General features: G+C 40.7%; 5 protein-coding genes across 5 annotated transcripts; all 5 read right to left on the bottom strand.

Moving 5' to 3' along the window:
* Window positions 1–1,675: 1,675 nt before the first annotated feature.
* LOC118774479 (odorant receptor 131-2-like) lies at window positions 1,676–2,626 on the bottom strand. The gene has a single exon (XM_036523822.1). The coding sequence runs from the start codon at window positions 2,624–2,626 to the stop codon at window positions 1,676–1,678; it is 951 nt and encodes a 316-aa protein (XP_036379715.1).
* Window positions 2,627–8,031: 5,405 nt separating this feature from the next.
* Window positions 8,032–8,985, bottom strand: LOC118774648 (odorant receptor 131-2-like). The gene has a single exon (XM_036524035.1). It carries the CDS (start codon window positions 8,983–8,985, stop codon window positions 8,032–8,034), a length of 954 nt encoding a protein of 317 aa, XP_036379928.1.
* Window positions 8,986–15,535: 6,550 nt separating this feature from the next.
* Window positions 15,536–16,717, bottom strand: LOC118774646 (odorant receptor 131-2-like). Its single transcript, XM_036524032.1, has one exon. The coding sequence runs from the start codon at window positions 16,651–16,653 to the stop codon at window positions 15,694–15,696; it is 960 nt and encodes a 319-aa protein (XP_036379925.1). The 5' UTR covers window positions 16,654–16,717; the 3' UTR covers window positions 15,536–15,693.
* A 2,530-nt stretch (window positions 16,718–19,247) lies between these two features.
* Window positions 19,248–20,526, bottom strand: LOC118774633 (odorant receptor 131-2-like). Its single transcript, XM_036524021.1, has one exon. The coding sequence runs from the start codon at window positions 20,382–20,384 to the stop codon at window positions 19,422–19,424; it is 963 nt and encodes a 320-aa protein (XP_036379914.1). The 5' UTR covers window positions 20,385–20,526; the 3' UTR covers window positions 19,248–19,421.
* Window positions 20,527–21,521: 995 nt separating this feature from the next.
* On the bottom strand, window positions 21,522–22,593 carry LOC118774636 (odorant receptor 131-2-like). Its single transcript, XM_036524024.1, has one exon. The coding sequence runs from the start codon at window positions 22,549–22,551 to the stop codon at window positions 21,589–21,591; it is 963 nt and encodes a 320-aa protein (XP_036379917.1). The 5' UTR covers window positions 22,552–22,593; the 3' UTR covers window positions 21,522–21,588.
* Window positions 22,594–26,110: the final 3,517 nt, after the last annotated feature.

Consider the following 26,110-nt stretch of genomic DNA (forward strand, 5'->3'; position numbering starts at 1 on the left):
GTACTTGTCATTTTTTTGAACCAAAAACGTTTTTATTAGATTTTGCAGTTATCAGCATAAACAGAGCTCTGTCTGTATATTTGTACCTCTGTAGGGTTTTGGTTTCAACAAAAAATAAGGAAAAGTGGACAAAATCTTTTAAAATTAGGCCACCGTTGGTGTCTAGGATTAGCATGGCGAATATGCATCACATTTATACTCTTACTAACATTGCAGTTTCAGATATTACACAAATAAAATATGTAACATTATTCTTTAAACATGAGGGTTTAAGGATTCAAGGATTCACTAAAGGATTCAACCATTACAGTGATTGTGTTATTTGCGTTATTTGTTTGTACAAATGACAGCATATGAATTTTTTTTTATAGTGCCAACCAGTTTGTCAACTTGAGAAATGACTTGACCATATACTACTTGCCACAACAATTTGCCGCAACAACCTCAAATTCCGTCAAGCATTTGTTGATGCCATTCAGACCCATCTCACAGAGAGCCTTGGATTAAGATGGATTGGTTTACTTCCAGTGACAATAAAACTAGACAAAGACAAAAACAAAGGAAAGAGAGCAGTGCCAGCACCTGTACCTGACGACTGAGGAGGTTGGGGGATCAGTGTTGTTCTTGAGTGGAGTTCACTTATATTCTTTATTCCCAGTCTTAGTGGGCTGTGGAACTGCCATTTGTTTTATTTTCAACATACATACAGGCAAGTAAGTTAGGCCTTATCCTGTTGTCATAATCATAGTTTCAACCCTCTAATGATTTGGAAAAGGATCAGTTGTATAGAATTGCTAGCTAGCTGTTAATAGGAAATGCTCACATAAACAAGTCAGAAATTACTTAGTCAACAGCTCAGTGTGTGGATAAAAAGGGAAACAACTGTGTGGATTGCTAAATAAAATTATTACTGTTCAATTTTTGTTGAGTAAAGATAGAAGAAATAAAGATCCTTTCTGATTTCAGTCAATGCCTTATGTTTCACATTCAGGCTAATGAAGAAACCTCATGGGGGATTTCAGACATGTTGGCGTTTTTAATATGCAATCTAAAAATATTATTTTTTACAGCAGTTAAAGTTTGTGCTGGTTAGTGTTAGGACACTGAATGGTTTCCATCATTTTAAAAATTCCATGTCCATTAAAAACTGATGATTTGGATCATGGTAAGGACACCACCAGCAGGTTTCATTTTTAAGAAAATATTTCTTTCATGTATTCTGGATATGGGTATCTGCAAGGCAAAGAAGGAAAAAAAATGTAGTGTAATATTCTGGCAGCAGTAATGAAATGTGGTGTGGTATTCTGGCATTAGTATTGAAATGTAATGTGGTATTTTGCAAGTAGAAATGAAATGTAATGTGTTGTTCTGGCAGCAGTAATAACTTGTGGAGAAATATTCTTTCAGTGGTAATGAAATTTGTTGTAGTATTCTGACAACAGCGAGGAGTAAAGGTTGTAGTCCAATACTGTTGGCCTGATAGGTATAGTTCTGACTCATACATGCAAATGTTTGATGTCGCTCCAAAACAAAGCAAGTGATATAATTGGGTTAGGCAACATGTATCAAGTATTTATTTTCCATTACCCTGAATAAGAGCATATTTCATTTGCAAATCAATCATACAAAGTATTTCAAGAAAATCTTCTTATATGAAACAAAATGTTTTTTATTTTTATTGTGAAATCATTACTGGCTTGATGCTACCAGGCCTACATCTGAAGTAGCTGAGGAAGAGGGGCCGGAAAGTATCATCCCTCAGGCCGTAAATCAGGGGACTCAGGCATCGGGGGAGGATGATAAGGACAAAAAAAAGCAAGACACGCAAATGTAAGAACAGGACAACAGGTATTGTGGACATGATACGTTCAAGGATGCCGTACAGAAAAGAGGTGAGACACAGTCCCAGCTGAATCAGGTGGAGCAGCACAGTCTTGCGGGCCTTCTTAGCTGAATCCTTGTCTGTGGAGATGGACCTGGCTGCTATCATAATGGCGACATATGTGTAGATGATGATTACAGCCACACTCACAAAGTAAAAACTGTTGAGTCCGTAAAAAAAGTCAAGTTGCCACTTGGCAATGAGCAGCCTCTCCCGTGTGCAAAATGTGGGTGCGTTGAAAGAATGGGGCATTGTCACAGTTATGTAAAACATGTCAATGACAACATTGAGGGAGGCAAGTAACCAGACTACCCCAACAGCGATGTTTGTCCTTTTCTGTGTGGTGATCTCTGCATGACGCAAAGGGTAGCAGATGGCCACGTAACGTTCCAGTGACATCACTGCCAGGTTCAAGGGGCTGAAGTTGTATGTGGCGATACAGAATAGTATCACCAGAGCACAGATAGCCTTGAACACATAGAGATATGCCAGGGCAAATAAGTACAGCACTGTGTTGCTCAACAGAAGGATGGAATCGCTGAGGACCATGTTAGCAAAGAGGATGTAGCGGGACGTCTCCCTGAAGACGGGTTTGCTCCTCAAAGTGAAGAACATGACGCTATTCACATAGACGAAGAACAGGGATGTGGACAGCACCATAACTACTTGTGTTACAATCTCCCCATCCAGTCGTACAAGGAAGGCTTGTTGGTGTATGAACAAAAGAGTCCCCAGTGGAAGCATTGCCTTCATCCATAAATCACTTCCCTTTGTTGTCACGTAAAAATCTGTTTAAATGTTCATGGATCAGATCAGAAGGGAAAAAGCATGAAGTAGCAGTCAGTTAGATCGACCTTCGTTGGAAATAAAACTGGGAATACCTTTCAAGTCCTTGAGCATCAGCATCAGACACAGTAAGTGATGATGACCTCTCTGCTGTGATTTATATAAAAAGAGATGACAATGACATCATGCAATCATCACCATGGTGTATACAATGACTTACCCCTGAGCCAGATCTCAACGGGTGTTTGTTTATTTGTCTTTGTATGAGACAAGTGATTAATGATTAATAACCCATAATTCCCTATGCATAGTCACCAGGAGAGAAGCTGTGCACATTCTCACAATCAAAGCTCAGGTCTTTTACAGGAGATTTTTGTGTTAAAAGTTGGTGCAGTCATAAGGCATGTCCTGCAGTGTCTACACACCTAATTTTGATTAACCCAACTCATTTGCTTATTACATGCATATCTGAGAGTGCATTGTGGATATGCACATAGTTTTACATGGATACGTTTGTAATTTTTTAAGATTCTATTTTTGTAATATGCTGATTTATCAAAATCATGGAAAATTTTTCTAGACAGTCGAATTGTCAGTGAGAAGCGGAGATAATTAAAAACTGAACCATAACAACAACCTGCCTTCTGCCACATGTGTTTGGGCCCCTAATAGTACACTTGGTGCTCAACAGGACCTAAAATTTTTTTGCTCCCATGAGAACACAGCTACAGACTGATGCAATAGAATCAGCAAAATCATTGTACATGTACATACAAAAAAGATACAGGCTTACACATAATTTTTTCTGATAAAGTAAAATGCAGTTGATACAGATTCATGTAACTGTCATGGTCAGTTTTGTTAGGGCTATGTGTCTGGCCTATTGCAGTTAGTTTTGGGAAATGCATTAAAAATGGAACTATGGGTTAGGGGGTTAGACTGTGACATGTGGACTCCTGAACTCTTTTAAACGTAAAACAACATGAATTCTGCAAGCTGTCCTTGCATATGGGCATCTGCAAAGCAAAAGCTCAAGGCATCTTGTGCAATATTCTGAAAACATCAATGAAATGTAGTGTAGTAGTATGGCAGCAGTGTTGAAAAGCAGTGTAGTGTTTTGGCAGCAGTGAGTAAAGCTGGAAGACCTTGAACTGAACGCTATTCAGATGGCGTTTGAATTCTACAGGGACACACTTGTTCATGATGACGTTTTACCTCATTTGCTCCACTTACAGTTGTAGAAGTATGACTGAGTCATAGAATGTGGGAGAATCATGCTTCAGGTGAGGATTGATGTGCTGCTGAACAACTCCAGAGTGCAGGAAACAGCTTTGCACAGCCCTTCTGCTCCATCATTAACTGTCATTAATTATTAACAGATACTCTGCTGCTGTGGGCCTAATTGTGACCCCTTGTTTGCTCTCCTGTTTGTCTGTGGAGGTGCGTTATAATGTTATGGGCTGAATGTCACAGGCCTCAGTCAGGATTTAGTGACAGAGGCAGCCAGGCTTTGAACTCTGAATAGGTCAGCTTTGAGTGTGTCAACTGCATAATCCAGTTGTGTGTCAGTAGCATAATCCAAATCGCATAATTTTAGAGATAATGCTCAGTTAATAAATATAATAAACTGAAAAGTTCTTCCAGAACTTTTAAGGACATTGTTTCTCTAGCTTTCTCCTGGGTGAGAAGTCTCTAGTTCAGATGATTCCAAGATTAACATATTTTATGGGGAAACATAGAGTAAATATATTTATTTTCTCTACACTTTCAAGAAAAAGATCTTTAACAGCAGCTCTGTACCCCAGCCAGACTTTCCCTGATTTTTGCCTGCTTCCTCGGTATAGTCCCAGGCTTTGGCCTTCTCACCACATAGGGCCATCTGCTTTAGAGCTGATTTATGATTTATATGCAAATGGGGTGAAATGTTGTTGAGATGTTGAAAGCATTTCAAGGAGAGAATTTCATTGATGATCTGAAAATACGCATCTGAAAATTCATATGCTTGTACTTATGTAGTGATGTGTAGGAGGATGAAAGATATATGTTTGCAGTGAATCAGAAGCTAAAATGCCTGACTGACAAAGCATTACAAGTTTCCCTATCCAGAGAGGGTAAAAACAGGTGCGGGAGGTCAGTGGTGCACCAAGGCATCCACACCCAGCATCCCAGATGGGTCCTGTATATAGAACCACAAGTACAGAGGGCAAAGTGTTGCATGAGATTCCCTTTTGTGAATTCCATGTTTTCTAATAGAATTCCATCCAACTACAGCACTTACCACATCAACTGCTAAATTTTCTCTTTAAGTGGCCATTAAATGTGATGACTTGGGGATTGAATATCAAGGATCAAACTAATCAGAATCACCTGAATGAGTTGCTAGCTATTGCAATCTGTCAATATTCGGTAAAAAAATGTTTACAGACAGTACAGGATTTACAATGGATTTACAATGATTGCTGCCCTCTTTATATGTGTGATCTTGTAGACCTCCTTGTATTCCAAGTCTAATCTACTACCACTACTACATGCCACCCATCAGTTCTAAATATGACTACCCCCCTGAAATGGAGGTCTGCTGCCACATTAGACAACACAAGAAGATTGTAAAAGGTGAGCCTGCAAGACATTTGCACATGACTATTAGGCCCAGACTTTTACTGATATGGTAATGCTGCTGCATTTGTGGAATGAGAGACCAAGGCTCAGTTGCCAGCTACATCAATTAGGCTGATAGTCTCCTACCGAAAGAGGACTCACCTTCACCACTGTAAAGAAATATTATGGTAAAAATAAATCATCTTAAAAACAAGGATATACCCAAGGTTTCCAGAATTTATTATACTCTTACTCAGTACTTTAGCACACAATGTAAATCAGGGTACTTGTCATCTTTTTGAACCAAAAACGTTTGTATTAGATTTTGCAGTTATCAGCATAAACAGAGTTCTGTCTGTATATTTGTAACTCTGTGGGGTGTTGGTTTCAACAAAAAATAAGGAAAAGTAGACAAAATCTTTTAAAATCAGGCCACTGTTGGTGTCTAGGATTAGCATGGCAAATACGCATCACATTTATACTCTTACTAACATTACACAAATAAAATATGTAACATTATTCTTTAAACATGAGGGTTTAAGGATTCAAGGATTCACTAAAGGATTCAACCATTACAGTAATTGTGTTATGTTCATTATTTGTTTGTACAAATGACAGTATATGAATTTTTTTTGACAGTGCCAACCAGTTTGTCAACTTGAGAAATGACTTGACCATATACTACTTGCAATTGCCACAACAATCTGCCACAACAACCTCAAATTCCTTCAAGCATTTGTTGATGCCATTCAGACCCATCTCACAGAGAGCCTTGGATTACGATGGATTGGTTTACTTCCAGTGACATAGTTTATGCTGGGTTAGGCGTAAACTAAATAGGATATTTCCTAGGGTGCCACCCATCACTGAAGGTGAAATGTAGTATATATTTATATTTAGTTTAATTTTGGCAAATCTGGTGAGTAGCTGAGTAAGCAAGGAATAAAAGGACAACAGGTGGTATAGATATCACAAGCCTTGGCTGAAGTGACCTACTTGCCGCTGATCCAGGATTAATTTTGACAACAACCTTATACTCAACTAACCCTGTCATTAACATTTTTATGAACATTTTAATTATTTCACCTGATCCATTATCTAGGTAATATTAGCTACGTGATAAATTTTGTTGTGCTTGATAGCTAGCTATCTTAGTTAGCCTGGCCATAGAAAGCAAATGCAAGTTAGATTGTCTTTGCTAGCTAGGGCTGGCTACTTAGAGCAGAAAATACACATTGTGCTCATTTCTCTACCTACTTAGTCAGCCAAATTTTGAGGAGCATAACCAATGTGAAGATTAATTGAGGCAAATAGCTGTTTATGCATTAAGTTTAAATGTTTTGGTCCAGCAAAATCTTGCCTAGGGCACCAGAAATGCTCGTATTCACTTTGGCTATCACTCCTGTATTGATATTAAGCAAATTCCTGAGATACTGTGGATGTTATGGGTTTGTGACCTCATTATCCTTTTTGCCATTGGATTTTATTTTCCCACTTACTTTCTCGGGGGTTATGGAAAAGCTTATCAACTGCCTCAGACTGCTCCCATGGTTGTGTGTTTTTAAAGCCAATAAAACAAGACAAAGACAAAAACAAAGGAAAGAGAGCAGTGCCAGCACCTGTACCTGACGACTGAGGAGGTTGGGGGATCAGTGTTGTTCTTGAGTGGAGTTCACTTATATTCTTTATTCCCAGTCTTAGTGGGCTGTGGAACTGCCATTTGTTTTATTTTCAACATACATACAGGCAAGTAAGTTAGGCCTTATCCTGTTGTCATAATCATAGTTTCAACCCTCTAATGCTATGGAAAAGAATCAGTTGTATAGAATTGCTAGCTAGCTGTTAATAGCAACTGCTCACATAAACAAGACAGAAATTACTTAGTCTATAGTGTGTGGATAAAAAGGGAAACAACTGTGTGGATTGCTTAATAAAACGATTACTGTTTAATTTTTTGTTGAGTAAAGATAGAAGAAAATAAAGATCCTTTCTGATTTCAGTCAATGCCTTATGTTTCACATTCAGGCTAATGAAGAAACCTCATGAGGGATTTCAGACATCTTGACGTTTTTAACATACAACCTAAAAGTATTATTTTTACAGCAGTTAAAGCTTGTGCTGGTTAGTGTTAGGACACTGAATGGTTTCCATCATTTTAAAAATTCCATGTCCATTAAAAACTGATGATTTGGATCATGGTAAGGAAACCACCGGCAGATTTCATTTTTAAGAAAATATTTCTTTCAGGTATTCTGGATATGGGTATCTGCAAGGCAAAGAAGGAAAAATAATGTAGTGTAATATTCTGGCAGCAGTAGTGAAATGTGGTGTGGTATTCTGGCAACAGTATTGAAATGTAATGTGGTATTTTGCAAGTAGAAATGAAATGTGTTGTTCTGGCAGCAGTAATAACTTGTGGAGAAATACTCTTTCAGTGGTAATGAAATTTGTTGTAGTATTCTGACAACAGCGAGGGGTTAAGGTTGTAGTCCAATACTGTTGGACTACAACAGTATTCTGACAACAGCGAGGGGTTAAGGTTGTAGTCCAATACTGTTGGCCTGGTAGTTATAGTTCTGACTCATACATACAAATGTTTGATGTCACTCCAAAACAAAGCAAGTGATATAAATGGGTTAGGAATATGTATCAAGTATTTATTTTTCATTACCCTGAATAAGAGCACATTTCATTTGCAAATCAATCATACAAAGTATTACAAGAAAATCTTCTTATAAAACATGTTTTTTATTTTTAGTGTGAAATCACAACTGGCTTGATGCTACCAGGCCTACATCTGAAGTAGCTGAGGAAGAGGGGCCGGAAAGTCTCATCCCCCGCAGGCCGTAAATCAGGGGACTCAGGCATCGGGGGAGGATGAGGAGGAGAAAAAAAAGCAGGACACGCAAATGTAAGAACAGGGCAAAAGGAAGTGTGGCCACGATACGTTCAAGGACGCCGTACAGAAAAGAGGTGAGACACAGTCCCAGCTGAATCAGGTGGAGCAGCACAGTCTTGCGGGCCTTCTTAGCTGAATCCTTGTCTGTGGAGATGGACCTGGCTGCTATCATAATGGCGACATATGTGAAGATGATGATTACAGCCACAGCCACAAAATAAAAGCTATTGAGTCCATGATACAAGTCAAGTTGCCACTTAGCAATGAACAGCCTCTCCCGTGTGCAAAATATGAGTGCATTGAAAGAATGGGGTTTTGTCACAGTGGTGTAAAACAAGTCAATGACAATATTGAGAGAGGCGAGCAACCAGACTATTCCAATAGTGATCTTTGTCCTTCTCTGCGTAGTGATCTCTGCATGACGCAAAGGGTAGCAGATGGCCACGTAACGTTCCAGTGACATCACTGCCAGGTTCAAGGGGCTGAAGGTGTATGTGGCAATACAGAATAGCATCACCAGAGCACAGATAGCCTTGAACACATAGAGATATGCCAGGGCAAATAAGTACAGCACTGTGTTGCTCAACAGAAGGATTGAATCGCTGAGGACTATGTTAGCAAAGAGGATGTAGCGGGACGTCTCCCTGAAGATGGGTTTGCTCCTCAAAGTGAAGAACATGACGCTGTTCACATAGAAAAAGAACAGGGATGTGGACAGCACCATAACCAGTCGAGTGATAAGCAGTCCATCCAGTTGCATTTTGTAGGCTTGCTGGTATAAAAATGAAAGTTCCTCAACAGAAACATTAGCTTTATCCATTAATAAGTTCCCTCTGATATCACGTAAAGATCAGTCTAAACGCTCATCACTCACATCAGAAGGGAAAAACGTGAAGCAACAGATAGAACAGATTTTTGTGAGACATAAAACTTGGAATACCTTGTAAATCCTTGAGCATCAGCATCAGGCAGAGTAAGTGCTGGTGACCTCTCTGCTGTGATTTATATAGATGAGAGGAGATGACAGTGACATCATGCAGTCATCACCATGGTGTATACAATGACTTACCTTCAAGCCACATCTCAACAGGTGCTTGTTTATTTGTCCTCGTATGAGACAAGTGATTAATGATTAATAACCCATAATTCCCTATGCATAGTCACCAGGAGAGAAGCTGTGCACAATCAAAGCTCAGGTCTTTTACAGGAGATTTTTGTGTTAAAAGTTGGTGCAGTCATAAGGCATGTCCTGCAGTGTCTACACACCTAATTTTGATTAACCCAACTCATTTGCTTATTACATGCATATCTGAGAGTGCATTGTGGATATGCACGTAGTTTTACATGGATACGTTTGTAATTTTTTAAGATTCTATTTTTGTAATATGCTGATTTATCAAAATCATGGAAAATTTATTGTAGACAGTCGAATTGTCAGTGAGAAGCGGACATAATTAAAACTGAACAATAACAACAACCTGCCTTGTGCCACATGTGTTTGGGCCCCTAATAGTACACATGGTGTTCAACAGGACCGAAAATTTTTTTGCTCCCATGAGAACACAGATAAAAGGAAGAAGGAGTGTTTGAAAGCAAACCTATGGTTTCCTTTTTTTTCCTAAATGATTCTCATGATATCCTTCAGTTCTACCAGATTGTTTGAGACGTTCTGCTTAATTTAAACATTTACATATGGTCTCCAGCAATCTGCTAGCTTGTAGAGAATATTGTAGATATACAGTATGTGTTAGAACAATTCACACCAAACCTCTGCACTTTTTCCTTCATTTAGTAATTTTTTTGTGTTTTATTCATGATCAAATACAGTTTATCAATGAAAGTGTATTCCATTATGAAACTATTCCATTATGAAAGCTGCTAAGGGTTTTGTGCAGCTCACACTGAAATATATTGCTGAATAAATATTTATTTTTATTCAGCAACATTAATTTATTTAGTACAGCTCATATTGAAGATGATAGTGCACTTAGTACTGTAGTGACCATGCCTTTTGGACAGCATGAGTGATGTCCTGAGTGAAATCTCTTAGCATGATATTTCCATCTGCTACTAGGGCTGGCCTTTTAGAAAAGGGTTAATGTTGCCGCATGATGGAGTGAGGAACTTGGGTTCAGTTCTCCAGTGCACACTGGAGCTGGCAGCCGAAACTGACCTCTCACCACATGACTGACATAACTGATTCAAGGAAGTGCTGACAATACCAGTTATGGGAACAGGAAGAAAAATGACAGCAATAATAATAATAAGTTTTAGTATCAGGATACTGCTATGAGGAGGTGAAAACGTAAGGTCTTAAAGCCCCAAAGATGGTTATTTTCATGACGTAGGTTCACTTTTTGGGTGTTTTTGTTGCGCTACAAACACAGAGTATAGAACTATTGCCTACATATCTATTGGTGTTGCTGTATTTTAATTGTGAGTCTATTGTTGTATTTGAGTATGGGGACTCAGGCAATGGGAAAGGATGATGAGGGTGAAAAAGTTCAAAAAGCACACGTGCATGAACAGAGCAGCGCCAGCAGTGGCCATTATACGCTCAATGACGCTGTACAGAAAAGAGGTGAGACACAGTCCCAGCTGAATCAGGTGGAGCAGGACAGTCTTACAGGCCTTCTTAGATGAATCTTTGTTGGTGGAGACAGACCTGGTTGTTACCGTAATGCTGACATATGTGTAGATGATGATTGCAGCCACAGCCACAAAATAAAGATTGTTGAAACCCTGAAACCCTGAAACCCTGAAGTCGAGTTTCCACTTGGCAAAAAATAGTCTCTCCCATATGCAAAATGTGGGTGGGGTGAAAGAACAGGGCATCACAGTGAAATAAAACATGTCAATGATGAAACTGAGGGAGGCAAACAACCAAACTACCCCAACAGTGATGTTTGCCCTTCTCTGAGTAGTGACCTCTGCATGCTGCAGGGCGTAGCAGATGGCTATGTAATGCTAGTTCATAGCATGCGTTAGGTAGCTCATATGAAAAACAGCTTAGTACGAGTAACTGGGTGCTGTTGCTTAAAACGTAAAGGAGATTTAAATTTATATAGCTGACCTGACACTTAACATTTCTTGAGTATCACTGTTTATTGTGCAAGTCTAACAAGCTAGATTAAAGAATTTTGGCCACAGTCACATCCTCAGATGTGTTATGAGCCATTTGCATAGTAGGCCTAAAGAACCTGCTGTAGAATAAATCACTGCCTGTGTCTTCATATGATGCAAAAGGATTGATGTATATGTTTAGGAGAAGAGGGAGGAAGGGAACGGGATTATTATTATTATTATTATTATTATTATTGTTGTTGTTGTTGTTGGGTTTAATATATTTGAGACTGTCAAAGTATCTTTTGATCTCTCATTATGTATTAAGGGTAGCTGAGATCATCAATATATTTCTGTACATTATTTTCATTTAGTAGAAGGTCTTATCCAGAGCAACTGACAGGGGTTACAATTTTTACATGTTGTCCATTTATACAGCTAGATATTTACTGGGGCAATTCTGGGTTAGGTACCTTGCCCAAGGGTACAGCAGCAGTGCTCCGGCGGGGAATCAGACCAAACACCTTTTCACTTATGAGCCCTGCTCTTTTCCACTATAATACAATAGGTTAAAAACAATATTTTGTGTAATATAAAATGGGTGAACAGTTCTGGAAATCTATACAAAAAATCTGACTCATATTCAGTGCATTTAAAGATCTTCAAATAAAGGCCTCTTATCCTGCCTTTAGAGTTCAGGATTGTTTGTTTCAGCAGGTGATGAAACAGAAGAAGGTGTATTGCGAATGAATAGACCTAGTCCCCGTTGTGTGGACAGGCCGTGTCAGGTGAGGATTGAGGTGCTGCTGAACAGTGCCAGAATGCAGTAAACAGCTCTGCACAGCTCTTCTGCTCCATCATTAACTGTCATTAATTATTAACAGGCACTCTGGGGCTGTGGGCCTAATTGTGACCCCTTGTTTGCTCTCCTGTTTGTCTGTGGAGGTGTGTTATAATGTTATGGGCTGGATGTCACAGGCCTCAGTCAGGATTTATTGACAGAGCCAGCCAGGCTTTGAACTCTGAATAGGTCAGCTTTGAGTGTGTCAGCTGCATAATTCAGTTCCCATAATTTTAGAGAAAAAGCTCAGTTAATAAATATAATTAACTAAAGTTCTTTCAAAACTTTTAAGGACATTGTTTCTCTAACTTTCGCCTGGGTGAGAAGTCTCTAGTTCAGATGATTCCAAGATTAACATATTTTATGGGGAAACATAGAGCAAATGTATTTATTCTCTCTACACATTCAAGAAAAAGATCTTTAACAGCAGCTCTGTACCCCAGCCAGACTTTCCCTGATTTTTGCCTGCTTCCTCAGTATAGTCCCAGGCTTTGGCCTTCTCACCACATAGGGCCATCTTCTTTAGAGCTGATTTATGATTTATATGCAAATGGAGTGGAGTGTGTTTGAGATGTTGAAAGCATTTCAAGGAGAGAATTTCACTGATGATCTGAAAATACACATCTGAAAATTCATATGCTTGTACTTATGTAGTAATGTGTGGGAGGATGAAAGATATGTTTGCAGTGAATCAGAAGCTAAAATGCCTGACTGGGATAGAAACTTCTGTGACAGACATTAGGGATAATGAGTGTTTAGTGCTGATTGACAGTCTGAGACAGAGATACTCCATACTAATTGAATCCTCTTGTTTTGAGCAAACATAAATCCTGTTCAACTTTGTTTTATATAAGGCGCTCTGAAGTGTCTGCAGTCCTACTGTATCAAAGCATTGCAAGTTCCCCTATCCAGAGAGGGCAAAAACGGGTGCGGGAGGTCAGTGGTGCACCAAGGCATCCACACCCAGCATCCCAGATGGGTCCTGTATATAGAACCACAAGTACAGAGGGCAAAGTGATGCATAAGATTCCCTTTTGTGAATTTCATGTTTTCTAATAATTTTTCTAACTTACCACATCAGGTACTAATTTTTCCCTGTAAGAAGCCAGAAAAATTGATAGATGACTTGGGGATTGGATTTTAAGAATCAAACTAATCAGAATCACCTGAATGAATTGTTGGCTACTGCAATCTGTCAACATTTGGGAAAAAAACTGTTTACAGACAGCAGAGGATTTACAATGGATTTACAATGACTGCTGCCCTCCTTAAATGTGTCATCTAGAAGACTTCCTTGTATTCCAAAGCTGATATGCTGCCACTACTGCATACCAGCCATTAGTTCTAAATATGAATACACCCCCAAAACGGAGGGCCGCTGCCACATTAGACAACCCAAGTAGATTGTAAGTAGTAAGCCTGCACTAGAGTAGCCCACATTCAAAAACAGTAGAGAGTGTGTCCAGACATCTAAAGAAGCTGTTTATATGCCTCTTGATTAAGGCATGAGACAAAAGTGGTATTGTTTGCTCCTGAGTGGCTCAGTGGTTAAGGTAGTCAGCTTGAGTAAAAGCTGAGCTATATGGCCTAGCTATATGGTTCATTCCTAGCCGTGTCAACATCTGACGATAACCAGTAACTTATGGTGACAGAATTCTGTGATTTGGTGGTATGATGTCAGCTGAGTAGTGCCTATCCTCCAATGAGAGCCCACTATGCTGTAATGTGCCGTGTAAGTGGTTGCATGACAAACAGCTGTTGGCTGAAGATTACATTCATTTCACATCAGCTCTCTTGGGAGAGTGCAGAAGTGGTCACAGTGAGACAAGCCTACCTTTCTATATCATTGGCGATTCCAGCATTAAGGTCATAAAGTGCATACAGTTTCGAAAAGCATACAAAAATAGTAATGTTTGAGTGAACCACTACATGCTTCAACCCAATAAACCATTGTTACGGCCAGACTCCTGCCAAAGGTGACTACAGGCAGTCACAGGGCAGTTGGCAGGATAAATACTCCGCACATAATAATACAACAACCCGGCTACTCACTCTTCCGAGTTTGGTCCAGCCTGGCAGAAGACGCAGCGGCGAGTGCTTCGCAGTTGAACTGGCTGAACAGTATTTATACAGATTGGAGAACAGATAGTTGGAGAGATAGCAGTGCACAGGAGTTTTAGAAAGAGCGGTTTGAGAGAGGGACGAAAGTAATGTGGAGTAAAGAAAAGTGGAGATCTGGAGATCGGTGCGCAAAAGAATGAAATAAAACGGTGGGGACCGGCCAGTCTGCAATAGACCGTCGGACCGGCTCCACTGTCCTACCCAAAACAACCAAAACAAAACTAGAAAATAAACTCGACAAAAAATGCACCACCGTCTCACGAACTTTATACCTAAAGCTGCTCTTAAACACAAAGTGAGACAACAACTAAATTCGCACAATATAGTACGCTGGTACTCACTCAAATTCCCCAACTGTGCTTGCCGCCATAGACGTTTAAATTACCCGAGGTGCACAAGTTCGTGCACCCGTGACCCTGACGTCATGTGACCCCTAACCCCTACTTCCGTGCACCCTTTTCCTGACGTCATGTGGCATACCCTTAACACCATCAATAGACAACAATCTCTAAATTTCTGAGATGTTCAGAGACTGCATATAACCAGTGTAAAGCCAGTTTCCCAACATTTTTTTAAATAAATATTGAAACCTCTATTCTTTTATGTATTATTTATTTTAATGAAGAATTTGATAGGACTGATGCAATGAAGTAGCATCTTTTAAGTGTAAGGAAACCTAAACTAGCAGTCTGCTATGAATGTGGGAATAAAATGTTCCATCTGAAAGTGAACGCACCCACAGTGTACACTGTGAACTGTACATGAAAGTACTTATATACATACACTCATCATACTCATTAATGGACTATTCAGTATAGCACTTCTGGCTGGGTAGAAATAGCACAGTAATTTGGGGCCAAAACAGGATTTCCACTTGTCAAACCAATAAACCCATACATGAGAACTTGATTACTTTATTGGAGTCATGTGATGAGACCTGAAGGAGTGTGCTGCACTTTTAACAGTAGGTGGCAGCACTGATCTTCGTTATCATCAGGTGATGATCATCAGCTCTCTCTATTTTCTGACATCATCACTCTCTTTTTACAGGTAAATGGGTCACTTTGTTTGAAGATATTAATCTGCATAAAAACTGGTTTCAATGTACAAAACTCGATGAGTTAGTAGAAGACGTGTTAAATAAATTTTTAAAAATATTAAAATGATCTCACTTAAAATTTAAAAACCTTTAGCAAGATATTTCCACCTGGCTATTAGGCCCAGCCCTTCACCCATAATGTAATGCTACTGGATTATGGAATGGGAGACCAAGGCTCAGTTCTCAGCTACAGTAATTGCCCTGGTAGTCTCTCCCAGAAACAGGACTCACCATAGTAAAGAAATATTACAGTAAAAATAAATCATCATAAAAACAAGGATATATCCAAGGTGTCCACCATTTATTTTGTTCTCACACATTACATTAGCACACAATGTCCTTGTCATCTTTTTGAACAAAAAAAGTTTTTATTAGATTTTACAGTTAACATTTTAAAATGTGTTTTAGTGTCCAATTGCAACAGGCTTGACTTTTCCAGGCCTGCATCTGAAGTATCTGAGGAAGAGGGGTCGCAAAGCATCATCCCTCAGGCCGTAAATCAGGGGACTCAGGAATCGGGGAAGGATGATGAGGGTAAAAAAGTTAAAAAAGCGCAGGTGCATGAACAGAGCAGCACCAGCCGTGGCCATTATACGCTCAAGGAGGCCGTACAGAAAAGAGGTGAGACACAGTCCCAGCTGAATCAAGTGGAGGAGCACAGTCTTTCGGGCCTTCTTAGCTGAATCCTTGTTTGTGGAGACGGACCTGACTGCTACCATAATGCCAATGTATGTGTAGATCAGAATTACAGCCACAGTCACAAAGAAAAAACCATTGAAGCCCTGATACATATCAATTTGCCACTGAGCAATACACATCCTCTCCCGTGTGCAAAATATGGGTGTAGTGAAAGAGTGGGGATCTGCCACAGTGGTGTAGAACATGTCAATCACAAAGTTGAGGGAACTGAGAAACCAGACTGCTCCAATGGCAATGGCTGTCCTACTCTGCGTGGCGATCTCTGCATGCCGGAGGGGGAAGCAGATAGCCACGTAACGCTCCAGTGACATCACAGCCAGATTCAGTCGGGTGTTGTTCAAAGTCACAGTAGTCATCAACATCACCAGTGCACAGAGGGCCTTAACCAGGTGCAGGTATGCCAGGGCGAATGAGTACAACACTGTGCTGCCCATCAGGTTGAGAGAATCATTGAAGAGCATGTTAGCAAAGAGGATGTAGCGGGACGTCTCCCTGAAGATGGGCTTGCTCCTCAAAGTGAAGAACATAAGGCTGTTCACATAGACAGAAAGCAGGGATGTGGACAGGGCCACAATCACTTTTATCAGAAGTGCCTCATTCAGCTCCCAACGGAAGGCTTGCTGGTGAACAAATGTAATCTCTTCAGAGGAAACATTGACCTCCATAGATGATTGCTGTCAAAATTAAGTAAAAAGAATCACTTTCACTTACCCAAATAAAACACACAATGTTCAGCTCCGTTTCAATGTACACGAGTATATTTCACAATGATATCAGTTCTGCAAATGTTTGATGTACTTACAATGTAATTATACCTGAAATGGAAAAACAGATCTTTGTGACAAATAAAATTGCCCTTACCTTTTCCTGGAAGTAACTTCAATTTCCTTGAGCTGCTGTCTCAGTATGAGCCACTGCATGTGCTGGTGACCGCTGTGATTTATATCAACAGAGGAGATGACTATGACATCATGCACTCATCAGTTGGGTGTACAGAATGGCAAACCTCTGGGCTGGAACTCAATAGGTGTGTGTGTGTGTGTGTGTGTGTGTGTGTGTGTGTGTCCATATTGGCCTGTGTGCACTTAGCAGGAGGAGAGGATGGGTGATGTTTTATTTTATAAAGTGCATACATTCAGAGAATCATGGCTCAGGCCTTTTACTGGAGACATTTATGTGAAGACTGAAGGCTGAGTTGATCTGCACCTACAGGGAAGATTGTTGTGGTCCATACATTCCTTGTTGTGGTTGCCAGGACAGCAAGAAAGAACAGAGTGTATTTAGTCAGAGGATAAATGGAGTCATGGGGGCAGTGACTGCTGGTTGTTGGAAAAGACACTTTGATGTAAAAGTGGATCTTACTGAATAGACAAATTGATATAGTGTGTGGTCTTTCATTGTATTAATTTTTGACTTGATATATTCTGAAACACATTCACACATTCTGCTCACATAAGCCGTAAGGCCATATGATTTTTTTAGATCAGAGATAGTGTTGTAATAACCTGACTTCAGGTGGAATCATCAGATGTGTCATGATAGATAGCAGGCCTTAAGAACCTGGTGTAGAATGAATTACTGCCTACATTTTCCTATGATGCACCAGCATTGAACTGTATATGTTCAGTAGAGGAAAAGGGAGAGGAACTGTATCTCCATCACAATGTGCCAGTTAAATCTGTGTCCTATCAGGCAAAACATATAGACCACAGATCAGATACATTTAATACCAGAGTGAAACAGAAGGGGGCCCAGCAGGTTGCCAGTGGATGGGAGTGTTCTCCTCCGTGCCCCACCTTGCAGGTGAATCTCTGTGTCCAAAGATAAACATGATACACTTGTACAACGGAAAGATGAAGGTTTGAGAGTTAAAAATTGGAAACAGTTCTAATGCTTCTGCCTGGCCCTGGTGACCTTTTGAAAGCTAAATGTAGTAGCCCATACTCTGTGACCAAGAAAGCTGGTGAGGTAAATTACATGATCAGTACTCCTAGCTTACGCAAGGCTTAGAGGTCATGCTATATAAACATTCTGAAGGCTTATCAGGAGCGTGAAGGTGTGTCTCTTGGTCTGGTTGCCCTAGCCCTCTCCACCTGTGATGGCCAGGTCATCAGAGGATTCCACCTGTCTGTTCATTCATGTGCTTTGTGAGGTCAGGCTTTCTAATGGTGATGTTCTCAATGATTTGACAGCCATTCTGGGCCATTTGTCTGTGCAACAAAAAGAGGACGTTAGACACCTTGTTATCTAGTGACTGATGTGTGGTAGTATGCTTGGCTTCTGTTACCTAGTCAGGTTACACAAGGTAACTTGTGGTAGGACTTGAATGATGTTATGCTCACACTCACTGGTCTGTGAGTGTTGTTAGCCTGGTCTGTCACTGTTGCTCATTTAACTTCAATGGATACACTTATGTTCTATTGGGCTGGAAGTTGTTCTGGATACATGTAAAGGCATATAATGTAATGAAATGTAAATGGGCAAAGCTTGGTAGCCTATTTTAGAACATGCTCTGTGGGCGGGCGACACCACTCATTGCACATAAATGCCCACGAGCATAACTTGGAGGACAACTGGGCTAGATCCTCACAGCAAAAATTCCTAAAGTGAAGGCTAAATTTTCCTGAGTCACAAACACAGCATATTTTGCGATGTCAACTGTATTAAAACAGTATACACATCTGACTTAATGTAACATAATTACATATAGATAAAATATAAGACATAGGATTCTAGTGCATTTATTTTAGTGTGAACCCTCCGACCAGCAGGAACTCAGAATGTACAGAAAAGGGTTATTTGATAAACTAAGGGGCCTGTGATTTAACAGGCTATCGGGAAAAAAAGCTTTGCCTACATATTTAATGCTACCATTAAGTCATATTGGATTTAGTGGTATGGTTGTGCTGCATTAATCATGTAACCATATGCTTATTTGGCAATTTTAACATTGAGACAAGTTATACTGTTTTTGTAATACTATTTTACAGCAATTTACAGCATTTTTGCAGCTTGTGATGGTTATTGTCACAACTCTGAGAGGTTGTCATTATCTTAGGAAAGTCCATTAAAGTCTGATGTTTTAGATCATGCCAAGGACATGACCAGCACATTTACAAAATGTGTCAGATAAGGAAAATAATATTTCTGTCAGCTGTTCTTGCTTTGGGTGTCTGCAAACTATAAAATGTAATGAAATGTAGTGTAATATTCTGGCAACAGAAATGAAATGTAGCAGTGCATTCTGACAGCAGAAATGTCATGTAGTTTAGTACTCTGGCAGCAGTAATGAAAATTAAATTTCAATTTTTGGGGGTATTATTCATGCAATATTCATTTTCCATTTCCCTGGATGACAGCACATTTCATATGATGCAAATCAGCCATACAAATCAGAGTACTTTGAGGAAATCTTTTTATTTTATTATTATTTTCAATGTAAAATCACAGCAGGTTTGATATTGCTGTATCTGCATCTGAAGTAGCTGAGGAAGAGGGGCCGGAAAATATCATCCCTCAGGCCGTAAATCAGGGGACTCAGGCATCGGGGAAGGATGATAAGCACAAAAAAAAGCAGGATACGAATATTCAAGTACAGGGTCAAATCAATTGTGGACAACATACGTTCAAAGACACCATACAGAAAAGAGGTGAGACACAGTCCCAGCTGAATCAGGTGGAGGAGCACAGTGTTACGGGCCTTCTTAGCTGAATCCTTGTCTGTGGAGACAGACTTGGCTGCTACTATAATGGCGACATATGTGTAGATGATGATTACAGCCACAGTCACGAAGTAAAAACCGTTGAGTCCGTGAAACAAGTCAAGTTGCCACTTGGCAATGAACAGCCTCTCCCGTGTGCAAAATGTAGGTGCATTGAAAGAATGGGGCTTTGTCACAGTGGTGTAAAACAAGTCAATGACAATATTGAGGGAGGCGAGAAACCAGACTACACCTATAGTGATGTTTGTCCTTTTCTGTGTGGTGATCTCTGCATGATGCAAAGGGTAGCAGATGGCCACGTAACGTTCCAGTGACATCACTGCCAGGTTCAAGGGGCTGAAGGTGTATGTGGTAATACAGAATAGCATTACCAGTGCACAGACAGCCTTGAACACATAGAGGTATGCCACAGCAAATGAGTATATAACTGTGTTGCTCAACAGAAGGATGGCATCGCTGAAGACTATGTTAGCAAAGAGGATGTAGCGGGACGTCTCCCTGAAGACGGGTTTGCTCCTCAAAGTGAAGAACATTATGCTGTTCACATAGAAAAAGAACAGGGATGTGGACAGCACTATAACCAGTCGAGTGATAAGCAGTCCATCCAGTTGTATATGGTAGAGTTGCTGGTATATAAATGAAGGTTCCTCAACAGAAAAATTGGCTTCATCCATAAATCAGTTCCCTCTGATATCACGTAAAGATCAGTCTAAATATCCGTGGCTCAGATCAGAAGGGAAAACCATGAAGCAACAGACAGGCAGATAGACAGACTTTTGAGAGACATAAAACTTGGAAAACCTTGTAAAATCCTGAGCATCAGCATCAAACACAGTAAGTGCTGTTGACCTCACTGCTGTGATTTATATAAATGGATGAGATGACAGTGACATCATGCAGTCATCACCAGGGTGCGTAAAATGACACACCTCTGAGCCAGGCCTGAGCAGGTGTTCATTAGTTATGTATTCATGCATGAGATAAGTGATAATGATTAATAACCCATAATTCCCTATGCATTGTATCCAAAGGAGAAGCTGTGTATATTCTGTTGGTGGGTGGCAGTGTAGCATAGTGGTTAAGGAGCATAACTCATAACCAAAAGATTGCTGGTTTGATTCCCCACTGGAGCGCTGCTGCTGTACCCTCGGGCAAGGTACTTAACACACAATTACCTTAGTAAATATCTAACTGTATAAATGGATAACATAGGTAAAAATCTGTAATTGATGTACGTTGCTCTGGATAAGAGTGTCTGTTAAATGTCAGTAATATAATGTAATGTAATTTTCTCAGAATCAAAGCTTAGGGCTTTTACAGGAGACCTTATGTATTGATGTGAGTGTGGTTGAGGGTGAAATTAACTAGGTCTGTTAGCATCCATAAATTCTCCCCTTGGTTATTCAGGGTAGTTTGAAAGAACATTATGTATTCATTCAGAGGGTGATTAAAGGGGGGCAGTGACTGCTGACTTACACACTGAGTTTGAAGAGAGGCTCAAATTCAACATCTTGGCCAACAGTGTGGACCAACAGCCATTACATGGAAACACATAATATTGTGGCAGTGTTGCTGTGCCTCTGCACCTGTCTCACAATATAATAAATCTTTGAAGAACTGTACCTGATGGCTGAGATTGCTGAGAGATCAGAGTTGTTCTCAAGAAACTAATCTGAGTCCAGTTATATTCTACATTCCCATTCTTAGTGGGTTGTGGAAAGAATTGCTTGCAGGTTGTTAAGTTCCTCCAAACGAACCTACTCATTAAGTTTTTTGGTGGTTATGTATGAAGTATTCATTTTCCATTTCCCTGGATGACAGCACATTTCATATGATGCAAATCAGCCATAGTATTAGAGGAAATCTTGTTTTTTACTTTCAATGTAAAATCACAGCAGGCTTGACATTGCCATATCTGCATCTGAAGTAGCTGAGGAAGAGGGGCCGGAAAGTATCATCCCTCAAGCCGTAAATCAGGGGACTCAGGCATCGGGGGAGGATGATAAGGACAAAAAAAAGCAAGACACACAAATGTAAGAACAGGGTCAAATCAATTGTGGACAACATGCTTTCAAAAACTCCGTACAGAAAAGAGGTGAGACACAGTCCCAGCTGAATCAAATGGAGCAGTACAGTCTTGCGGGCCTTCTTAGCTGAATCCTTGTCTGTGGAGATAGACCTGGCTGCTACCATAATGGCGATATATGTGTAGATGATGATTACAGCCACAGCCACAAGGTAAAAACTGTTGAGCCCGTGAAAAAAGTCAAGTTGCCACTTGGCAATGAGCAGCCTCTCCCGTGTGCAAAATATGGGTGTGTTGAAAGAATGGGGCTTTGCCACAGTGGTGTAAAACAAGTCAATGACAATATTGAAGGAGGCGAGAAACCAGAGTACTCCTATAGTGATGTTTGTCCTTCTCTGCGTAGTGATCTCTGCATGACGCAAAGGGTAGCAGATGGCCACGTAACGTTCCAGTGACATCACTGCCAGGTTCAAGGGGGTGAAGGTGTATGTGGTAATAGAGAATAGTATCACCAGAGCACAGACAGCCTTGAACACATAAAGGTATAATGTAGCAAATGAGTATACAACTGTGCTGCTCAACAGAAGGATAGAATCACTGAGGACTATGTTAGCAAAGAGGATGTAGCGGGACGTCTCCCTGAAGACGGGTTTGCTCCTCAAAGTGAAGAACATGACGCTGTTCACATAGAAAAAGAACAGGGACGTGGAAAGCACTATAACCAGTCGAGTGATAAGCAGTCCATCCAGTTGTATATGGTAGGCTTGCTGGTATATAAATGAAGGTTCCTCAACAGAAAAATTGGCTTCATCCATAGATCAGTTCCCTCTGATATCACGTAAAGATCAGTCTAAACGCTCATCACTCACATCAGAAGGGAAAAACATGAAGCAACAGATAGAACAGACTTTTGAGAGACATAAAACTTGGAAAACCTTGTAAATCCTTGAGCATCAGCATCAAACACAGTAAGTGCTGGTGACCTCTCTGCTGTGATTTATATAGATGGAGGAGATGACAGTGACATCATGCAGTCATCACCAGGGTGCCTAAAATGACACACCTCTGAGCCAGGCTTGAAAAGGTGCTCATTTGTTATGCATCCATGCATGAGACAAGCGATAATGAGAATAATAATGATCATAACTCATAATTCCCTATACATAGTTGCCAGGAGAGAAGCTGTGTACATTCTCAGAATCAAAGCTCAGGACTTTTACAGGAGACATTATGTGTTTATGTGACTATGGCTGAGGTTGAAATTAAGCAGGCCTGTCAGCATCCATATATTCCCTGCTATGACATTCAGGGTAGTTTGAAAGAATATTATGTATTCATTCAGAGGGCACCTTCCTTAAGCAGCCTTTTTGCAACATCTGGAAGTTATTAATTTATTACTCAGAATAAAAGAGCCACAACATAATTCAGCTTGTCAGAGAAATCAAGTGACTGAGCTCCCTGTTGCAGAAGGAAGTGGAGAAAATCCAGCTCCTGTGCCGATCTGCTGAACTATCAAAGTCTCCTCTTTGCATTTTCATCAAGTGTAACATTGTTTAGGCTTTCTTTTATGAATCCAAGGTTATAGATATAATGGCATAGCTTGTTTATCTGTCATGAAAATTTGACTGAGAAATTTTTTGGACGTTTTTTGTTTTTTCACACCTTTGGTTGCACATGTGAAGATTCACTAAACTCCCTTCCTGCTGGTACTCAGCAGTACCTCAGTCACACAAATAAGCAGATGCTTACATGATTTTTGAGACAATAAATGACATGATTAGCTATGAGGTACCAAAGCAAAGCTAAAGGAGCCTGCTTGTATGTGCCATTGTAGTTTTGTCGTAGCAAGAAGTTTATTGTGTTTTGTGGAGATACTGAGAGGCTGAGTTTGATTGGATCATCATTCTATTCTTAAGTTATTGTCTGTGTTTAAACACGTTTTGTGCATAATTAGTGCTCACAGTTGCTGGCGCTGGTTTAAATTATTTTGTTTAATCCATTATGTAGCTATGCTAGCTGCATGATAAAGTTTGCCTGATATCTAAGTTGCTAAGTAAAGTTAGTCAGCCCTAGGTAGTGAAGATGAGAAGATTACTTAGGGCAGCTGAGAAAAGATGAAAATACAACTGTAGAAAAGGGCCACATTCCTTAGGGCGCACTCACACTAGGCCCGCTTACCGTGCCCGAGCACGATTGTCCCCCCTCCCCACTCCCCTGTTGGCCTGCACTCACATTGCGCTTAACGTTCCGGGCCCGAGCACGCTTACGTCATCACCGTGCAATTTTTTTGTGCTGAAGAAAAGCGCTCTCGCACAGCACAATGGAGTTCATGACTGTAGGTTACTTACTTTGTGGCTTATTTGGAGTGACATGCGACCCTCTAATGCAGCGATTTTCTTTTAATCGTACTGCACGTATAAGAGGATTTTTACGGAGGCAGCTGACGTTTCAGTCATTATGCTAAGGGACAGACCACTATTTTGTGTCAGTTTACAGTAGCCTAATCACAATAATGTTAGCTAATGTCAACCAGTTAGGGCTACTATTTGTGTGCGCGCTACTGTCATCATTACAACAGCAAGAATCTTCTATTACTGCTTGGATAGTACACTTTTCAATTCATTCGAGAATATTTGGGTTAATAACAGGTCTGGTTCTCACCTTATTGATGAACGTGAATTGTAATCGGCAAGTAAAGTTCCAAATTCCTCCCTGAACATCAGCTGCCTCCATAAAAATCTTCTTATACGTTCAGCACAATTAACTGAAAATCGCTGTGTTGCATAATTGATGCTAACTGGCTGAGGAACCAACGTTAGCTATCTAGCGATACAATTCTCAAACATAGCTAGTTAGCTAACAGGCTACCTATCTGAACGATTGTTGAAGACTAGCTACTTAAACAGGTTGGCTGCTTCATTTGTGATACTCTGACTAAGCCCCTGACAACAGCAATGCTTACATCGCCACGTAAAGTATGGTTAGTTTTATTTTGCTCGCTAGTAATCAAGCTAATGTGGGGATCCACAGAGTTATTTTTAGGTAGCCTATAGATCCACAGAACTACCCAATCAAAGATCATTTTGGAGGTAGCCAGCTTGTTATATTTAAGGAAGTCAGCTAGCTAATACAATGATGGTTTAAAGGAATTATTATGACTGAGCATGTAACTAACAGATATCCAACTGTTGCTATAACGGATATATTTGTAAAATGGGATAGTCGCATCACTGGCGTCATGTTCGAGTTCCGTGCTCGGGCACGGTTAGCGATCACACTGATGAGTACCGTGCCAGAGTCCAACTGAACCGTGCCCAAGCCCACCTCTTCAAGCGGGCCCGGGCACGGTATGGAGCGATCTCACAAGTCAAACGAACTGGACTTTGGGGGTCAAACGTGCTCGGGCACGGTATGGATCGCCTGTGAGTAGCCCCTGTGTGTGCACATGTCGGGAGGTAAGCCAACAGGTGCCGCTGTGTTGAACGCCGCAATTGGGAATTAATTGGGAACCGCGGGTGCGTGCTTGAGCCGGGGACATTGAATTATTGCCGCGGCCGAACTGGCGGGGTCAGCAGGGCATGAGCCGTCCCTGTATGAATTGTTTTTATTTAATAGTCTTTGTACCTGTACTCCTGTGTCCTGGTCGTCTGTGGCGGGTGGATCTTTTGGGGGGAACCTGTGTTGGGTAACGGGGGCCAACGTCAGCGTTTGTGGTTCCTGATACACACAACCCCCACCTCACACACTTTGTTTACTGCTCAGTTGAAACCTGCCCAAACCAGTCCTGCTGCTCCCCTTATCAGCAGGAGCCCTGCAGGTAACCTGACGCACAGGTGCACCCCTAAGGACAGCCCTCAGGCCACCATTTGCCCTCTGACCTGTCCGTATCCTTTGGCCACCAATAGGAACCCTAACAGGGCCAAGGATATGGGACAATATAAGTAGTGGTGACCTCCCCCACCTCAGTGCTGCACCAATACCTGTGGGGTGAAGAACTAGGGAGACCAAACCCTTGGGGACAGATTATTGTGTTGTGTGCATCTGTGCGTATGTAAGTACTATGCCTGAGTTCAACTGGTTGCATTACAATTGTCTGTAGAGAGAGGAGGTTGATATACATTCTTGTAAAATGAATGTGCACTTTAAGATCATGTTTGTCTGTCTGTTATTTGTACTGAAACGAAGTATTTGCGTATGACAACACGCTGGCATCGCGAAATGTTTTTACGGTGGAATACACTGTTGCAGGACAAATAGCAGACAAAACGATTACTCCCATAAGTCTGGGTAGCTAGCGTCAATTCCTCTACATGCATGTGGTGCAGTGAAATCAGAAAGGTACACACCTAAGACCTCCTGTGGTTGCAGACAGAA

The sequence above is a fragment of the Megalops cyprinoides genome, chromosome 3 (assembly GCF_013368585.1).
Source record: "Megalops cyprinoides isolate fMegCyp1 chromosome 3, fMegCyp1.pri, whole genome shotgun sequence".
Lineage (NCBI taxonomy): Eukaryota > Metazoa > Chordata > Actinopteri > Elopiformes > Megalopidae > Megalops > Megalops cyprinoides.